The sequence below is a fragment of the Phocoena sinus genome, chromosome 10 (assembly GCF_008692025.1).
Source record: "Phocoena sinus isolate mPhoSin1 chromosome 10, mPhoSin1.pri, whole genome shotgun sequence".
Classification (NCBI taxonomy): Eukaryota; Metazoa; Chordata; class Mammalia; order Artiodactyla; family Phocoenidae; genus Phocoena; species Phocoena sinus.
In genome coordinates, this window is record NC_045772.1 from 59,180,371 (window position 1) to 59,197,118 (window position 16,748).

The 16,748-nt window shown below is 48.0% G+C and overlaps 2 protein-coding genes across 4 annotated transcripts; one reads left to right on the forward strand and one right to left on the reverse strand.

Annotated features, from left to right (window-relative positions):
- The first annotated feature begins 212 nt into the window (after positions 1-212).
- On the forward strand, positions 213-14,150 carry GLS2 (glutaminase 2). 3 transcript variants are annotated; one of them, XR_004351891.1, is made up of 19 exons: positions 213-977; positions 5,673-5,772; positions 6,213-6,334; positions 6,947-7,076; positions 7,610-7,689; positions 7,774-7,937; positions 8,152-8,210; positions 9,519-9,551; positions 9,833-9,891; positions 10,431-10,497; positions 10,645-10,695; positions 10,917-11,093; positions 11,790-11,921; positions 12,035-12,127; positions 12,297-12,358; positions 12,881-12,957; positions 13,248-13,311; positions 13,458-13,948; positions 13,996-14,137. XR_004351891.1 is itself a non-coding variant. In XM_032646548.1 (18 exons), exons 2-18 carry the CDS (start codon positions 5,692-5,694, stop codon positions 13,612-13,614), a joined length of 1,608 nt encoding a protein of 535 aa, XP_032502439.1. In that variant the 5' UTR covers positions 566-686; positions 5,673-5,691; the 3' UTR covers positions 13,615-14,150. The 3 variants fall into 3 exon arrangements, 2 of the variants coding, with proteins under 2 accessions (XP_032502439.1, XP_032502438.1); XM_032646548.1 differs by having other exon boundaries at positions 566-686; positions 13,458-14,150; XM_032646547.1 differs by having other exon boundaries at positions 595-977; positions 13,458-14,137.
- Positions 14,105-16,197, reverse strand: SPRYD4 (SPRY domain containing 4). Its single transcript, XM_032646549.1, has 2 exons — positions 16,090-16,197; positions 14,105-15,722 (listed from the first exon to the last, which is right to left on the reverse strand). Exons 1-2 carry the CDS (start codon positions 16,172-16,174, stop codon positions 15,184-15,186), a joined length of 624 nt encoding a protein of 207 aa, XP_032502440.1. The 5' UTR covers positions 16,175-16,197; the 3' UTR covers positions 14,105-15,183.
- Between the last annotated feature and the right edge of the window lie 551 nt (positions 16,198-16,748).

The following is a 16,748-nucleotide window of genomic DNA, read 5'->3' on the forward strand; positions in this document are numbered from 1 at the left end:
GACCTTTCCCCCCCCCCCTCATGATCTCACTGAAGTGCCTGGGCGCTGTTTCTGGTCGGGGTAATTTCCTGCCATATGACTCCTCACTCACCAACACCGCGTGCTGGAAACGAGGCGTTCGTTGGGCCTCCACGCCGCGCTACGAGGCCGGGTATTGAAGGCCGGTTTTGGACTTCGAATATCGGAGGTCACTAAGAGGCCTCTTGAGCAGGGCTCACTCTTATCCGAGTGTAGAGAGGTACCGCTTTCCCCTCTTTCCGAGAATTCCATCGTTCTGACGCCGCGGCGTCCTCCGCCTTCACAACGGCCCCACCTCAGCTTTCCCGCCCTCGGAGCTTGCACGCAAGGCGAGCCGCAGTGGGCCGGTACGCGGAGGAATCCGCCGGAATTTGTGGACGGCCCACCGCCTTGCTTTCATTGGGTAGCCTCGTTTTATCTCCGCCCCTAAGTTTTTTACTTTCTCAATGATTGGGCCTGGGCATTGTCCATCCCAACTCTCAGGCACCGCCCACTTCTCACCAGCCACTAGACACCCTGCGCTCTGTGTTCCCTATCGCGTGCACTCCACATCGACGCCTTGTCTAGGCGGGGATTGGGTGCACCTGGCAGTGTACCGAGCCTTGTAGGGACCGGCCCCTCCTCCTGCTCCAACCCCACCTACCGGGCCTCACCTCTCCACCCCGCAGGTCTGGCACTCCGTTGCTTACCTCACCCCACGTGGTCCGCGTTTCCTCCGCCCCTCCCTCCGACCACCGCTCAGAAGCCCTGGCAGCTCTGGTCGAGCGCGCTGGGGGGATGCGCTCCATCAAGGCTCTGCAGAATGCGCTGAGCGGGGCCGGCAGTTACTGCCGGCGGGGAGGCTGGGGTCACCTGAGCCGGAGCCCCCTCCTTGGCGGGGGCGTCCGGCACCACCTCAGTGAGGCCGCGGCGCAGGGCAGGGAGACGCCACACAGCCACCAGCCGCCACACCAGGATCAGTAAGGCTCGCGGGACAGGGGCAGAGGACAGGCACTCTCACTGTCGTTCCCACTAGCTTCCGAGTCCCCTTCCCCAAGGAGCGCATCGCATCTCCCTTCTCCTCTCCTCGCTTACTGGCCTGCGATGCCTTTTCCTTTAGATTTGGGGCTTTGGGTCCGCCGCGCCCGGGCGGTAACGTGCCGTCCGCCCGGCAAGGCGTTTGGGCAGGTCGGTCCTCGGGATGGTGCCTGTCCAAGGTGCGTACTTAATTGGGAGCGCAGGTGGGTGCGGAGTGTTGCTTGGTGCGCGTGTCTGAGTGCAGGGCCGTGTGCGCACCGCCCATCCTAATCCTCCTTCTCTCCCCTGTCCTCGTGTGTATATTAGGGGATGCGTGGGTATAGAACAGCCTGCCTAGAGTCCCAGTGTTCTTGGGTCTGTGTGTGGTCGATCTGTGTTTCGGCGTGTGTGATGCTCGTGTGTTACTGGTGCGCAGATACTTGCGTATGTGTTGGGTGTGTACGTTATCAGGGCTCCCTAATCTGTAGAATAAGGGTGGTTCTCCGACTGGTTTTTGAAGGAGGAAAATCTTTATAATGGGGGGGAGAATCATAAGACGCAGATCTCCCAAACCAGAGCCAGTCAGAGCCGTTTTATGTGCTGCTCAGGCGGCTCCCTGATTTAAGGGGTTCTCTTCCCTTGGGTTCTTACTCTGCCCGAGAGGCTGCACCTCTCTCCCCCACCACCCTGGAACACTTGGTGGCTGAGCTTCTTCGAGACGCAGAAACGGAGCTGAGCAGGAAATTTTGTCCTCCCCAGAAGCCAACATAGACACTATCCAAGTAGTCCCTGCTTTTTTATAGCAGGAACAGGAAATGGACCATCTCCCTTGTCATTGATATCTACTGATGACATTCAGAAAGACATGCACACCATAATTAAAGTAGCCAGACAGACTGCTCTGTCCTCTACCTCACCACCACTGGAGTCCCTGTCCTGGACAGGTAACATCCAATAAGGTATTATCTATTTATTATTAATGAGAATTATTATTATGCTGTACTTTTCCATCAGCCTCTTCTCAAGGAGACACAAAATGTTTAAATTTTAAAGAATAAACCCTCTCTCTCCTGGTCTACTCTCCATCCTGACTTTTCCCAAATAATCACCTTGGGAGAAATGGTGGTGGGTTAGAGAAAAGGCTTAACCTTCCTCACCCTCACACCTTCTGTGGGATGGGGAGCAAGAAGCATCCCTGGTTCCTCCACACACACCCTTCCTTACCCTGTAGTGTCAGGTGATGGAAGTGGTTTGTTTTGTTGTTGCTGTTGTTGTTTTAATTGGCATATAGTTTATTTACAATTGGAATTGTTTTTAGGAACCTTAATCCTCTTGCCTATTGCTGCCTGTGCTCCCAGGGACTTCTTGGTAAAGGCCTTGGACCAATGCTCCTTTGGGCAGGAGTTGAGGGCATGGAGGGGGATGGGTTCTGGGAGTGTGACACCATGAGGGGAAGTGTTCTTGGTGGATAAGGAGGGCAGCAAAGAGAAAATGCCCTGTTATTTAGGTTACTGTCTTGTTTCTTTAATATTTAACTTTGTTTCTAATTATTAAAGAAGAACCAGGTAAATAGAGTATCAAGAAGAAAATCAAGATCTCAATATTAGAGGGAACCATATATCCATATTTAATATCTATCCATGATTTAAACCATATATATACTCTATATGTATATATAAAATTAAACAAAAATAGGATCATAGTATTCCTATTCTTTGGTAGCCTATATTTCCCATTTATGAACAGCTGTTAATATGATTTAATGTGGGCATGCATGATGTCATCTTAATGGATGCCATTTTGCCTTTTTTTTTTTTTTTTTTTTGCGGTACACGGGCCTCTCACTGTTGTGGCCTCTCCCGTTGCGGAGCGCAGGCTCAGCGGCCACGGCTCACGGGCGCAGCCGCTCCGCGGCATGTGGGATCTTCCCGGACCGGGGCACGAACCCGTGTCCCCTGCATCGGCAGGCGGACTCTCAACCACTGCGCCACCAGGGAAGCCCCCATTTTGCCATTTTAAGATTCCATTGTATGAGGTATCACAGTTTATTTAACCAGTCTTCAATTTGGTTACTCCATATTCTTATGCACTTGTTCAATTATTTCTTAAATTCCTAGGAAATTTTGCTCCCCAGAGACATGTCACTGATATTTTGTATAACCTTCTATAGATATTTTATGCATATATCAGCAAATATATGTTGATATTATTTCCACTTTTTACAAATGGTATCATACTATACATATTATTCTGCACCTTACCCCACCCCCAACATTATCTTGCAGATCAATCCATATCTTGGTCAAAGGGTATGCAATTTTTTTTTTAAATGCTTGTGATACATTCAGCCGTGTGGCATTGTTTCCTGTCTTCCTTCATTTTCCAGGCAAGGAGACCTGGCCTCAAAATATTCCTGCATACTTTCCTTCTTGAGTTATTCCTCAGATAGCTTTTTCCTCCCTTCCTCTGCCACCACATGGATCCTTTCCTCCCTATAGGCACCAGCCTCATTATAACAACTGGATTTCTTCAGAAACAGAAGAACTCCCCCCTCTCCTGGTATTCCTCCTGGCCCAAAACACACACATGCCTGGTCTATGCCAAGTTTCTTGAGAGGCTTTTTATTTTTAAATGCATTGTTTCAATAGATAATATATTCATAATCATATATCAATATATCATATCCATTAGGTAAAATGTACATATTTGTATGATTCAAAATTCAAAATATATAAAAAGATATATAGTGGGAAGTATCCCTCTTGCTTCTTTTGCCCAGCACCTGCTTCATCTCCCTAGAGGGAGCTAAATCAGTCTTACCGGTTTCTTATATATCCTTCCAGAAATATTTTATGCCTGAAAAAACATACATATATGTGTTCCCTTTTAAGCATAAATGGTACCATATACTATAAACGCTGTTTTACAGCTTTCTTCTTTTAGTTAATATTACATCTTAAAGATCATTCCATATCAATACTTAAAGCATGCCCTCATTTCTTTTTTCTACACTGCATAATATTCCATCATATGAATATACCCTAATTTACCTAACCAGTTCCCTGTTGATGCACATTTAGGTTGTTTCCAGTGTTATTATTACTAACAATGCAATGAATGACTGTGAATATGTTACCTTGTAGGTACGTGAATACACTTATATGGTAAATACCTGGAAGTCAAATTGTTGGATCTAAGGGTTTTGAAGGGTCTAATCTCATAGTTATCATATTTGGAATGGAGCTGATAAAATAATTCCTCTAAATCTGTTAACATATTAATAGAAGAAATCTTGAAGATCAAAAATCTTTAGTACCTGTATTTTTCGGTGCTATAATCCAGTGAGAGAGATACTTTAGGGAACAGGGGTATTCCTAGAAATGTAACTTGGTGATTCTTTATTGAAGATCCATAGTGTGCTAGGGACTTTGCTCAATTCTAGGAAGACAAAGATGTATAAAACACGAAGACATAACAGTGGAGCAAGGGAGATTGTCTTCTGTCAATAAGATGGTATGTTGTGTCATACCAGCAGCATAAGCAAAATCAAGAAGTTTGGGGAAGGCTTTACAGAGTTAGTAACATTTGATCTGGACCTTGAGGGATAAGCAGGACTGTGCAGGTGAAGGAGGAAAAGGTCTTTCCATGCAGAAGTTTCAGTGTAAACAACAAGGGCCAGGAAGCCTGACAGTGCCTAGGCCACCTATTTATTACCTGGCATAACTGGAGTATGGGGGCATAGTGGAGAATAGGAAAGGAATATTGACAGGTTTTAAAGAGCCTTGAATGCCATACCAAGAAATAAGAACTTATTTTGTAGGCACTGGGGAGCTATCAAAGGTTTTTGAGTAGAGAAATGATATTTGAGTTTTAGAAAGATAACTGGCACATTGTGGAAGATGGGTTGCAAGTCAAGAAAGTGTAGGAGCAGATAGGTAACAGACAACAAGGAGCTACTGAGCATCTACTTTGTGAAAGATGGTTTTTCATGGAATGGCATTTAAATTAAACCTCACATCACCCATGTGAAGCAGATGTTAAACCCTCATTTTAGGGATGAGGAAACAGGTTCAGCTTTATTAAATAACCTGACTTACTATCCATATTAAGATCACAGCTATTAAAGGCAAACTCTGGTTCTTTCTACAACACCGTGCTAGCACAGGGGAAGAGAAGAAAAGAGGGTGGATTTGAGAGACATTATGGAGGTAGATTCATCCAATGTTGATTATGAACGTAAGGTATGGGAATTATCCAAATGATTCCACATTTCCGGCTTGCCCCCGCCCCCGGGTAAGTGGTAACACTATTAATCCAAATGGGAATCACAAGAGGAGGAGCAGAGGGAGGGAAGCAAGATGATCTAAGGCTTGGACATGTTGAGTCTGCAGTGCCTATGGGACATCTAGAAAACGAAGTATTTAGAAGGCAACTAGAAATAAATGTCTGAAGTTTAGGAACAAAAGAAAGTTAGAGAATAGGATTTAAGACTTCTCAGGACCGATGTGAAGGTTGGAATTATAGGGGTAGATCAGATGGTTCAGGGAGAAGGTGTAGACTGAGGACACCTACCTGCTGCTAAGCCCTTGTTCTAGGAGGAGGAGCAGGGAGGAGTTCTCAGGTTCCTGTCCTCCTCCCCTGTCTCTGCCCCCAAACAGTGATTCGTCAGAGAGTGGCATGCTGTCCCGTCTGGGTGATCTGCTCTTCTACACTATTGCTGAGGGACAGGAACGAATCCCTATCCACAAGTTCACTACTGTAAGTTCCTCTCTACCTGCTCAGAACACTGATCTCTTAGGATCTCTGGAAACTGGGGAAAGGAAGGTAGGACAAGTACAGGGCAGCTAATGGGTTGCTTCATGAGGATGAAGAATAGCTGATGATAGCAGATACCTAGGCTGATGAGGCAATCCCATCCCTGCCCTGGGTGGGATGATTCAACCCTCTGACTCAGCCCATCTTTTTGGTTTGTGACTTTGACCTAAGGGGTTCAGAAACCAGCTGCCTTGGTGAAAAAGGGCAGGAAACCCCTATTAGCCTTCAAAACTGTTATATTCCATCCTTTCTTGGTCTGCAAACCCATTTCTTCCACCTGTTGTAGTAGTTGGGGTTGAGTTAATTGTTATCCATTGGGAAAAATGATTAGGATTAGATTATTGTCCTTGTAGCTGACCTTACCAGGCTCCTTTCCCCTGAAGGCACTGAAGGCCACTGGACTGCAGACGTCAGATCCCCGGCTCCGGGACTGCATGAGCCAGATGCGCCGCATGGTTCGAGAGACCAGCAGTGGTGGCCTCTTGGACCGAGATCTCTTCCGAAAGTGAGGGCCCCGGAAACAAGGGCACTGCTCTCAAAGCAGTTCTTTGGACACAGACTTTGACAGCAGGAAGGGATACTGGGGATTGGCTAATTCAACCCCTCAACTTTATTACTTATTACACAAGTAACACATATATATGCCTATATGTATTGTAAAAGTTCAAGCAACAGAGAAATACATGTTCTCCTTTCCCTCTCTCCCCTATCCCTGTCCCTTTTCCCAGAAGTAAACGTTGTTAACAGATTAGTAGATATCTTCCAGATAATGTCCTAAGCATTTACATATATATAGGAATATATGTAAACATACTTGTATAATTTAAGATTTAAAATATAAAGATGACCTACCATACATATTATTCAGGTATTTATTTTTTCTCCTATCCCAAGACACTGTGTCTTGGAATATCTTTCCATATCATTACAACCCCTCATTTTAGAGGCATAGAAACTTAAGACCCAGAAAGATCAAGTGATATGCCAAAGGTTACACAGCTGTTGGTCCCAAACCCAGTGACCACTCACACTTTCTTTGTTCCCAACTTCCATGGCTCCAGAGTGAGTCACAGCTGCATCTCTCCAGCCCCCTAACCCAATCGTGTCTGGGATCCAGGTGTGTGAGCAGGAACATTGTGCTCCTGACCCAGGCATTCCGAAAGAAGTTCGTCATTCCTGATTTTGAGGAGTTCACGAGCCATGTGGACCACATCTTTGAGGATGCCAAAGAGCTCACTGGAGGCAAAGTGAGGGCCAGGGGACTGAGGGATGGGCAAGGGCTCTGGACCAGATATACCTTGCTTCTCAGAGATTTCCTGGGGCTGGGAATCCAGTGGATGAGTGATGAGAAGCAGAACCTCTAAAAATGGGGACAAAGGCTTTATGTATTTTACCTGTGATTTCTAGAGCAGGTGAGGGAATCTGAAGTTTTTATGGAGACAGCTGACATAAGGATTCAATAGAACTTTGAAAGAGACCTACAGGATAATTAAGCCTAAGAGCAGAAAAGGGAAGCTGACCCCAGAATTCTCTTTATACCTTCTATGGACTTTACTGCCATCTCTATGGGAGTGGGGCTGCAGAAATATAAGGCCTTCTAGGACTTAAGGCTTGGGTGTCTCTAGGAACAACAGGCAGGAGGGAACCCTGTGTGTCTTGCAGAAGACAGAATTTTAGCTTTTATCTAAAAGATTCTCCTGACCTGAACCTCAGCTCTGTTCCCCCTCTCCACATCCATGTCTTCATCCTGTCTCTGTTTTCTCTACCCACTCATACCCAGGTGGCGGCCTACATCCCTCAGCTGGCCAAGTCAAATCCAGATCTGTGGGGCGTCTCCCTGTGCACTGTGGATGGTCAGCGGTGAGATGCTGGGTGAGGAAGGGGAGGCAGGGCACACGGGCAGAGCATAGTCCGACCCCTTTCATGGCACCTGCTTGCCTCCAGGCACTCCGTGGGCCACACAAAGATCCCCTTCTGCCTGCAGTCCTGTGTGAAGCCCCTCACCTATGCCATCTCCATAAGCACCCTAGGCACTGACTACGTGCACAAGTTCGTGGGCAAGGAGCCCAGCGGCCTGCGCTACAATAAGCTCTCCCTCAATGAGGAAGGTGAGCACTCCCTGGGCTCAGACCAGACTCACAGATGCCCCCTTCTTACCCTACCCTCCTCCCAAGGGTGTGTGTTTCTCTGCCCTTCCTGATCAGCTCTGTCACTCCATCCTCCCCAGAAAAGAGATCTTTCCCATTTACCCTACAGAGTGGGCAGGCGGTAAAGGTTTTGCACAGTGGCTGGTAAGACTCTGGGTGGTTTGTATTTCCCCAGGAATCCCCCATAACCCCATGGTCAATGCTGGTGCCATTGTTGTGAGCTCCCTGATCAAGGTCAGTGCCACCCTAGCCTTCTGGAAGGTACTGTTCTCTAAACCCCCTTGTTCCTATATCCCTCGTATCTGCCTGTCTCTCCAGGGAGATTGGTGGGGACTTGATTCCTTTGAGGGTGCCCAGGAGGCAGTGAAGACACAGCAGGGACTCACAAATTATGCTGAGGATGTTAGTAAATGGAACTGTATCCCAGCTCCTACCCATGAGTCTGGAGCCCAGAGCTTCCTGGCTCTGAGGGAAGTGAGCAGGTCCTGACCCCAGCCTAGCACGAAGGACCAAATGCCACACACAGGGGGAGGACAGCTCTGTTAGGTACTGATTGGCCACTTGTGGGTGAGGGACACATGGAAAGAAGGGTGAATGGCCAGAACAGGGCAGCTATTCACGTCACCTGGAGCTGTGAGTTGGCCTTGAGCAAGGGTGTCTGGCCAGCCTGTCAGCTGTAGGTCTCCCAGGGCTTGAGCAAGAACCTGAGAGCAGTGAGGGCAGCAACAATCCAGAGCCAATCACAGCCCTTCCTGGGGAAGGTGGTGTTAGGAACCCTCCCCCCAGGGACCCAAGTGTCAGAGTCCCTGTGGTGTTGACACTATAGCTGACGAGTACAGGAAGCAATTGTGGGGGGGGGGGGGGGGGGAATGGACCAGGCGGATGGACCAGGCTCAGGCTCTCCCCTTGCTCCGGGATAGCTCTATCTACAGCCCTGTATCTGGGGCCTGCTTCATCCCATTCCCATCGAAACAGGCCCTACTGACTTGACTCTTAGCTAAAATCTTTAGCTTTATTTCAGTTATCAATATAATTGATATAATTGAATATTATAATGTATGCAACACACACCGTCCTCCCATTCCCATCACTCACTCCAGTCTTGGACATGGCCATGGGAGTCAGGGGTAGGACAGAGGAAGCCTCCAGCCTGGGGTGTAAGGAATGAGGATGGGGACCAGGAATAGGGGTGGGGCTTGGGAACAGGATTGGAATCAGGAAAGTGAAAGTGGGAGTCAGGGATGAGGGTTGGCATTGAGAATGGAAATGAGAGTGAGACTCAGGGATGGGTGAGACTCATAGCTGGGGTGAGCTTATCTGTACTCATTACCTGATAATAAAATCTAAATGATTTGGTTTTTAAGATCACTAGGTATGCATGGATATAAAAAAGTCTCAGTTGTTAAAAAAAAAAAATTGTGAAATGCAACACACACCCAGCAGCAAAACCGGTCTAACACTTTATCTCCACTACATCCTTCTGACCCTCCCTGTCATCCTCCTAGGCTTAGAATACTGATATCTCTTTTTGTCTCCTTGCAGATGGACTGTAACAAAGCAGAGAAGTTTGATTTTGTAAGTTCCCTCACTGCTCAGCCCCTGGCTGCTTTTCTCCATGGCATGTTGTCCATTCCAGCTGCCCCAGTGCCTGGCTCTAACCCCACTCTGATGGTGCACCAGCCCATACTAGAAGCCTTATTTACAGAGGTGTAGGAATCTGCTGGCATGAGGGAAGAAAGCCTCCTGAAGTCACTGCTGGGATAAGGGCTGAGGAGTGCAGAAGGGTTAATCAGCCTATGTGTTTACTAGGGGTCCTTACGCATGGGGTGCCTCCCATGCCCCTTTTTCTCTTCCAGGTCTTGCAGTATCTGAATAAAATGGCTGGGAATGAATACATGGGTTTCAGCAATGCCACGTAAGGCCCTGTTCACAGGATTGGCTGAATGTGTGTATGGATGTGTGTTTGAGTGTGTGTGTGTGTGTATACGTATGTGGGGGGCGGGGAATGGAGGAGGAGGATAGAATCTTAGGAAGAAGAAATCCCAGGGGAACCTTGGCCTTTCAGCTTCCTCTGAGCCCCTTCATGGACATTTGTTTGCTTTGTAAAAGGATTTGTTCCATTTCTATTTGGTACTTAATGAGAAGGACAGTGTGAGAGTTTGCACCTGGGCCCTCTCTTGCCAAGTCTCTCAAAGCCAAAAACCTCATTTTCCTAGACTAGATGACTAGATCATTTTGGGTTTGGTTTTGTTTTTCACACTTTACAATAAAGCTGGAACCAGTGCTTTCTCAGGTTCAGGAGTTTTCTCCAGTGTAAGTGTGAGAATTAATAAAGGGGCTGATTTCGTTTGACATGTGTGATCTAGTTCTGTCTCTCTCAGGGAAGGTATTTTTCCCCCTTCTCCTCACACCCATCCCTCAAATGTCAAGTACTAAATTGGGTGTTTGCTTCAGATTCCAGTCAGAGAAGGAAACAGGGGATCGGAATTATGCCATCGGCTATTATCTAAAGGAAAAGAAGGTAACTGGGAGAGGCCGGTACAAAGTCCCTGGAAATTCTGTGGCTGGTGGAAGGGCGATGGGGGCTGGGGACTTCAGCTGAGGTCCTGGCAGTGTGACAGGGGCTGCTGATGGCCTGAGAAACGCTCTCCCCTCTTCTTCCTTGCAGTGCTTTCCTAAAGGGGTGGACATGATGGCTGCCCTGGATCTCTACTTCCAGGTAAGCAGATGCCGCCATTCAGCCCAGCGCCAAGGGAACGGGACACACTGCCTTCCTTGCTCTGACCCACAAGAGGGATACTCATCTCCAGTGGTTCTGGCATCCTTCAGAAACACCAGGGGAACTTACTGAAGGATCAGGATGTCAAGAACATTGCTCTACACCTCAGAGCACAGCATTCAGGTCCACACCGGACCCTCACCTCTGCCTCGTCTCCACAGCTGTGCTCCGTGGAGGTGACCTGTGAATCAGGCAGTGTCATGGCAGCCACCCTGGCCAATGGCGGGATCTGCCCCATCACAGGCGAGAGCGTGCTAAGCGCTGAAGCAGTGCGCAACACCCTCAGCCTCATGCACTCCTGCGGCATGTATGACCTCTCGGGCCAGTTTGCTTTCCATGTGAGTGCTTCTGGCCCTGCCATCCATTTGCCATGAGCCCAGAGCCAAGAAAAGGGGACACCGAGTCTCTGAAGGTGGAGAGGTGGACACCTGTTCCTGCCTCTCACTCACTAACTTCCAGCCGGGCAATTAGGCCAAGAATCCTTAGGGGAGTTTGTCAAACACAGTAAGTCCCTCAAACACATAAACACATGACAGTGCAACTTCAGAACCACTCCTCTGCTGCCCCTTACATGGCTGGTGATTCTCTTCCAGGTCTCATACAGGATGTCCCTTCCAAAGAGAGGCTTTTCTGACCACCCTCTCTCCAGTGGGCTCTCCCTCCCACATCATTCTCTATCACAGCACCCTCCTTTTTTTCTAACATGTTATCATAAGTTGTGATTATTTTTGTCTATTTGTTTGTTTACCTATTTATTGTCTCTGTCCTACCACCAGAATGTAAGTTAACTGAGAGACCCTGTCCTAGTCCTAGCACATCATCAGGCACAGAGTACATACTCAGTAAATATTTCCTTACTGAAGCCATAAATTTAAGAGGGCGCAGGGGAGGACAGGAGTAAGAAAAGCTAATTAACAAGCCAATAGGTTGAGATGGCTGTGGCCTTGCCCATTAAGTCATTTGGGATAGACTAACTTGTTAACACAGAGTTGGGGCACCTCTTGCTCATTCACAGTTCCAACTTTGTCCCCAAGGTGGGCCTGCCAGCCAAGTCAGCTGTGTCAGGAGCCATCCTCCTGGTGGTGCCCAATATCATGGGAATGATGTGTCTATCACCTCCCCTGGACAAGCTGGGGAACAGCTATAGGGGTGTCAGCTTCTGCCAAGTAAGTCACTTTGCATATAGTACTTAATATTTTTGAAGGAGAAAATAAAGCAATTTTGAGCTCCTACTAAGTGCAGGGAGGAAGTAAACAATCTTTTTGCCTTACAATCCTAGAAGTTGGTATCTCTCTTCAATTTCCACAACTATGACAACCTGAGGCACTGCGCTCGGAAATTAGACCCACGGCGTGAAGGAGGAGAAGTTCGGGTAAGGAAAACCCCAGGTGGCTTGTAAGACTATTTCAGAAGAGAATATTCCGTAACACTTCAGTAAAACCCTTGGCTAAGCATCCATGGGGGAGGGCGACAGGGTAGAGCTGGGCATGGGTGGGTTCAAAGTCACAGTTAATCTCAGGTGGGTATGATTTGTTTTCCAGAACAAAACTGTGGTGAACCTGTTATTTGCTGCCTATAGTGGAGATGTCTCAGCTCTTCGAAGGTACTTCTACTCTAACCAAATAAACACAATAAAATACTGCTGGTCAGAGATCTCATTAGCCGTCAACATAGCAATATAGTTAAGTGCTTCAGCCTTAGAGTCAGACTGAATGGTCAGAGACTACATTTAAATGAGTTTTTTTAAAAAAGTACAGTGACTGCCATGTGATAAGAACTTAATTAATGGTAGCCACTGTTATGATTAACCTGGGTGTTAAAAGCAGAGTCCTAGGAGGCTGGTAAGGACCCTGCCTCAAATGGATTACCAACATCAACAAATATGTACTGGGTACCTACTACAGGTAGGCAGTGATGTTTCTGGAACCATCACACTCCCATCTCTCTGACGTAGGAGTAACAGTCTCATCTGGATAGAGAACATAGACTGTACACGGTCTACAGATCTTGGTATAAGCTCTGTTTTGCTTTTTCTGGAACTCATCCAGTCTGACCCCACTTCAGAAAGGATACCAGTGATTCTAGGCTGATCTGGGTAACTCCAGCTACTTTCCACTCCTCTCAGGTTTGCCTTGTCAGCCATGGACATGGAACAGAAAGACTATGACTCCCGCACAGCCCTGCATGTTGCTGCAGCTGAAGGTATCTGAAGGTTAAATAAGAGAGGAAGCAAATCCTAAGACCTTTCTTTTCTACCAAGAGTACCCCCCCATTGTATGTGCCCTCAAGGTTACAAGGGCAGCAACTAGTTTTGTCCAGCTGTGCTTCAGTTTGCAGGCTCTTATTGGGTGCTGCAGGGAGCGAAAATGGGAAGAGGCCTTTCCCCCCTCCCCTTTTAGTTCAGACTCCAGCTGCCAGGGGTCTGTACTAATGTTAACACCAAAAGGGTCAGGATCTATACCCTCTCATTTTCCTTCTGCCTATATTCCTAGGACACACTGAAGTTGTTAAATTCCTTATTGAGGCTTGCAAAGTGAATCCTTTTGTCAAGGACAGGTGAGTAGGATTAAGCTGAAAGTGGGGGGAAGGGAGGTGGGCAGCAGCTTCTCCACCACGGCCCTCCAGCCACCACAGTTATGTATATAACCAGGGCACTCTTGATGTCTTCTTTGCCTGATCATGGTCTTTGTTCCTCCTCTCAGGTGGGGCAACATCCCCCTGGATGATGCTGTGCAGTTCAACCACCTGGAGGTGGTTAAACTGCTCCAAGATTACCAGGACTCATACACACCATCTGAGACTCAGGCTGAAGCAACAGCTGAGGCCCTGTCCAAAGAGAACTTAGAGAGCATGGTGTGAGCATGGGGCATGCACAGTCCCTGCATAAGAGAAGCATGAGCTGGCCACACACTTAACATATAACCACCAAACATGCTACAGAGGGCCACACTGCTTCATTGGTGGTGGGGGGAGGGGCGGGGGGGGCAGTACTTTCAGTGAGAGTCAAAATACCCCATTCCCTTGGCAGACAGAGTATAGAGAAGTGCCTTTGTGGACTCCTGCAGTAGAGCTATCCATGAAGATTGTGGGCTTCTTTAAGGGACAGCCTAATGGCTTAGCCCACTCCAGATCATCCCAGGTCTTCACGCAGGTCCCCTCTTCCTCTCTCTGAAGAAGCCATTATGAGAGAGAGATACTCTGGTACGGGGCTCTAGCCACCACGCATATGTATATATCCACAGACAAAGAGAGGAGCTATGCACCAGGCTTTAGTCGTCTGGAGAGATCTGCCCCCCTTGGCCAGGAAGTGCTGCTACTGCGAACAGCAATTTTATAGACAGAGGAAGTATTTTGTGCTCAAATAAACTTTAATTACACAAATTATTATTTTTGCTAGACCCAGTCCTTCTCTTTCTCCCCTAGGGCCATCCAGCTGCATCACCATCATAAAGATAGAGTAAGATGGAACCACAGGGTCATACAGAGCCCAAAGAATACATATTTCACATATATACTCACCCCACTAGGTTTTCTTCAATCCCAAATACTGCTTTAGGTTAAGTGTATTCTGCTCCAAGTGGGGACAAGTGCTTGGGTCTGAACAGGCCCCAAAATGGATTGTGCAAGACTTCAGGCCTCCCTCCTCCCTCTGGAAGTTACAACTATAGCAGAAATGAAGATGGAACTTCTCAAGAATAAAGTTTCTAGTACTAATCCCCACATGTCTCTTCCCCTTTGGTCATGGTTGTAACTGGTTCAATGATTGCAACAGACTGACCAAGTGTCAGAGGTGTGCAAATTAAGGCAGATGGACTCAGGGTGAGGAGAGCTGCAGCTGTGTGGGGCTGAGAGTCTGTAACACTGAGGTATTAGGCAGGGAGGGCTCTGTTCTCATTCTGACACAGTCAATAAAGCACTACCTGAGGGAGCCAGAGCCCAAACTCTGTACGTGCTGTACAGAAAGGGCAAAGTCATTCACTGCACCACTCCTCCAGCCAGAGGTAGAAAGGATTTACTCTGGAGAGATTCGGTAGAGCCCCCAAAACAAACAGGTTACATGTGGGCAAAGGGAAGGAGAAGTAGCACAGTGATGAATAAATTCAAACAAAGCTGAAAAGTAAGACCCTAGGACTGAATACAGTCTGAGAAAGTCCTGGGCACAGGGAGGCAGAGAGACTGAAGGAAGCAAGTCAGAGAAAGTACATTCATGGTAGCCTAGGAAATTGGCAATAGTCTGGGGGAGGGGAGAGGGTAGCTGTATGCCTAGCTTTCACAAGGTAGGGGAGAGGAAGCTGACAGATATTGCACAGAGGACCCATCACTGAATTGTGGGAGCTAGCAGTTGCTTGGGGCACAGTTAAAAGGTTTCAGACACTTGGATCAGGAGGCTGGCCAAGAGTGTGATTAGGGACTCCAGTGATGGACATACTAGAGGCCTTCAGGCACCTCAAGCCCCGAATGGGTCAGCAGCTCTCCATCCCAAAGGGCAAAAGCAGGCACCACTGGACCCCGGAAATCTGTCTGTAGTGTATGGACCACAGCAACCCGGCTCACATCCACCAGACTCAGCTTCTGGGCCTCATACTCCAGCAGCAGCCCCACCTTCTCTGGCTGCCCAATGCCCTCAATAGGGGCTTTCTCGTTGGCCAACATGGTGTGCCACTTGCGCTGAGCATAGATGAACACCCAGGAACGATCGTCAACACCGATGCAGCTATCCCGGGAAATATCCACGTCTGCCACTCCTATCCGGAATTGCTGGGAGCGCTTCACTGTCACCTCCCAGTAGTGCCTGCCACTGGTAACCGCTGTGTCTGCCAGCACCACTGCCCACTCCCGGAAACGCTCCACATTCGGGGCCAATTTTGTGGGCTCCAATCCCACCATGCCGTATTTGACACCTGTGTCACCTTTGAAGAGTGCCAGGCTGCTGTGAGCAGTCTTTTCTTCCAGTTTGAAACTGACGCCTGCGGGCAGAGCAAAGAGACTGGATAATGATGTGCGCTAGAACTCTAGAACCAGTGACGTACATATTCCGATCTGAAACAGGCAGTCAAGAGATCACGAGGAAACACGGAAGAGTCGGAACGTCAAGCGGGTAAGGCAGTGGGGGCGCTTTAGTATGGGCAGCCCAAGGATCCGAAAAACTCGGACTGGGGAAGCCCTTGAATTTAAAGAAACCAGAGAGTGTCCCAGGTTTGGAATCTCAAGACCAACGCGGTGGGGGAGGGGGAATGAGTCGAAGGGGCTGGAGTTGTTTCTCCGAGCGGGCTCCAGGAATAACAGACGGAAACTCTTTTGGAAGTAAAAGAGAGTAAAATGATATAATCCTACCTCTGCGGGCATCTATGGCGGCAACCCCCAATCGTTTGGCTCCCCAGCGGCTCAGGCACAGCGAACGACCAAAGGGCAGCGCCATCTTACGCCACGGATGAACAGGGCACGCCCTCCGCCCCGCCCCCCTCCGCACTGGCTGAGACCCCCTCCATCTGCCCGCCTGCTCCCCTGGTACTTTGTGCGCGAGAGGCAGCAGCGCAGTGTGATGACGTAAGAGAGCCAGCGCCCCGCAGGGAGCCGCCATTTTAGTGAATTCTGTTCTGGTTGCCTCCGGAACAGTTTATTCAATTTTTCCGCGGAGAGGAATGCTGTTCACGTTTTAACTAAATAGGACGTTTAGAAAGATGGTGTAACAAGATGGTTAAAGGTATAGATTTCAGAATTAAACAATAATTGCATTATTCGAACCCGGCTCCTCTGTGTGACTGGGCAAATCACTTAACTTCTGTGAGCCTTAATGTTCTTATTTGTAAAACGAAAATGTCTAGCCGTCAGACCGTAGTAAAAATTAAACGAGAGAATTACCTAGGATACATTTTGACAAATAGCAATCACTGGGTAAGTGGCAGTTCTAATAAGTGTTGGTTTTGTGTTTTCAGGACTGGCAATGGAAGGTTTAACACAATATTTGGTTTTCTCAGGTGGAGGAACCCGAG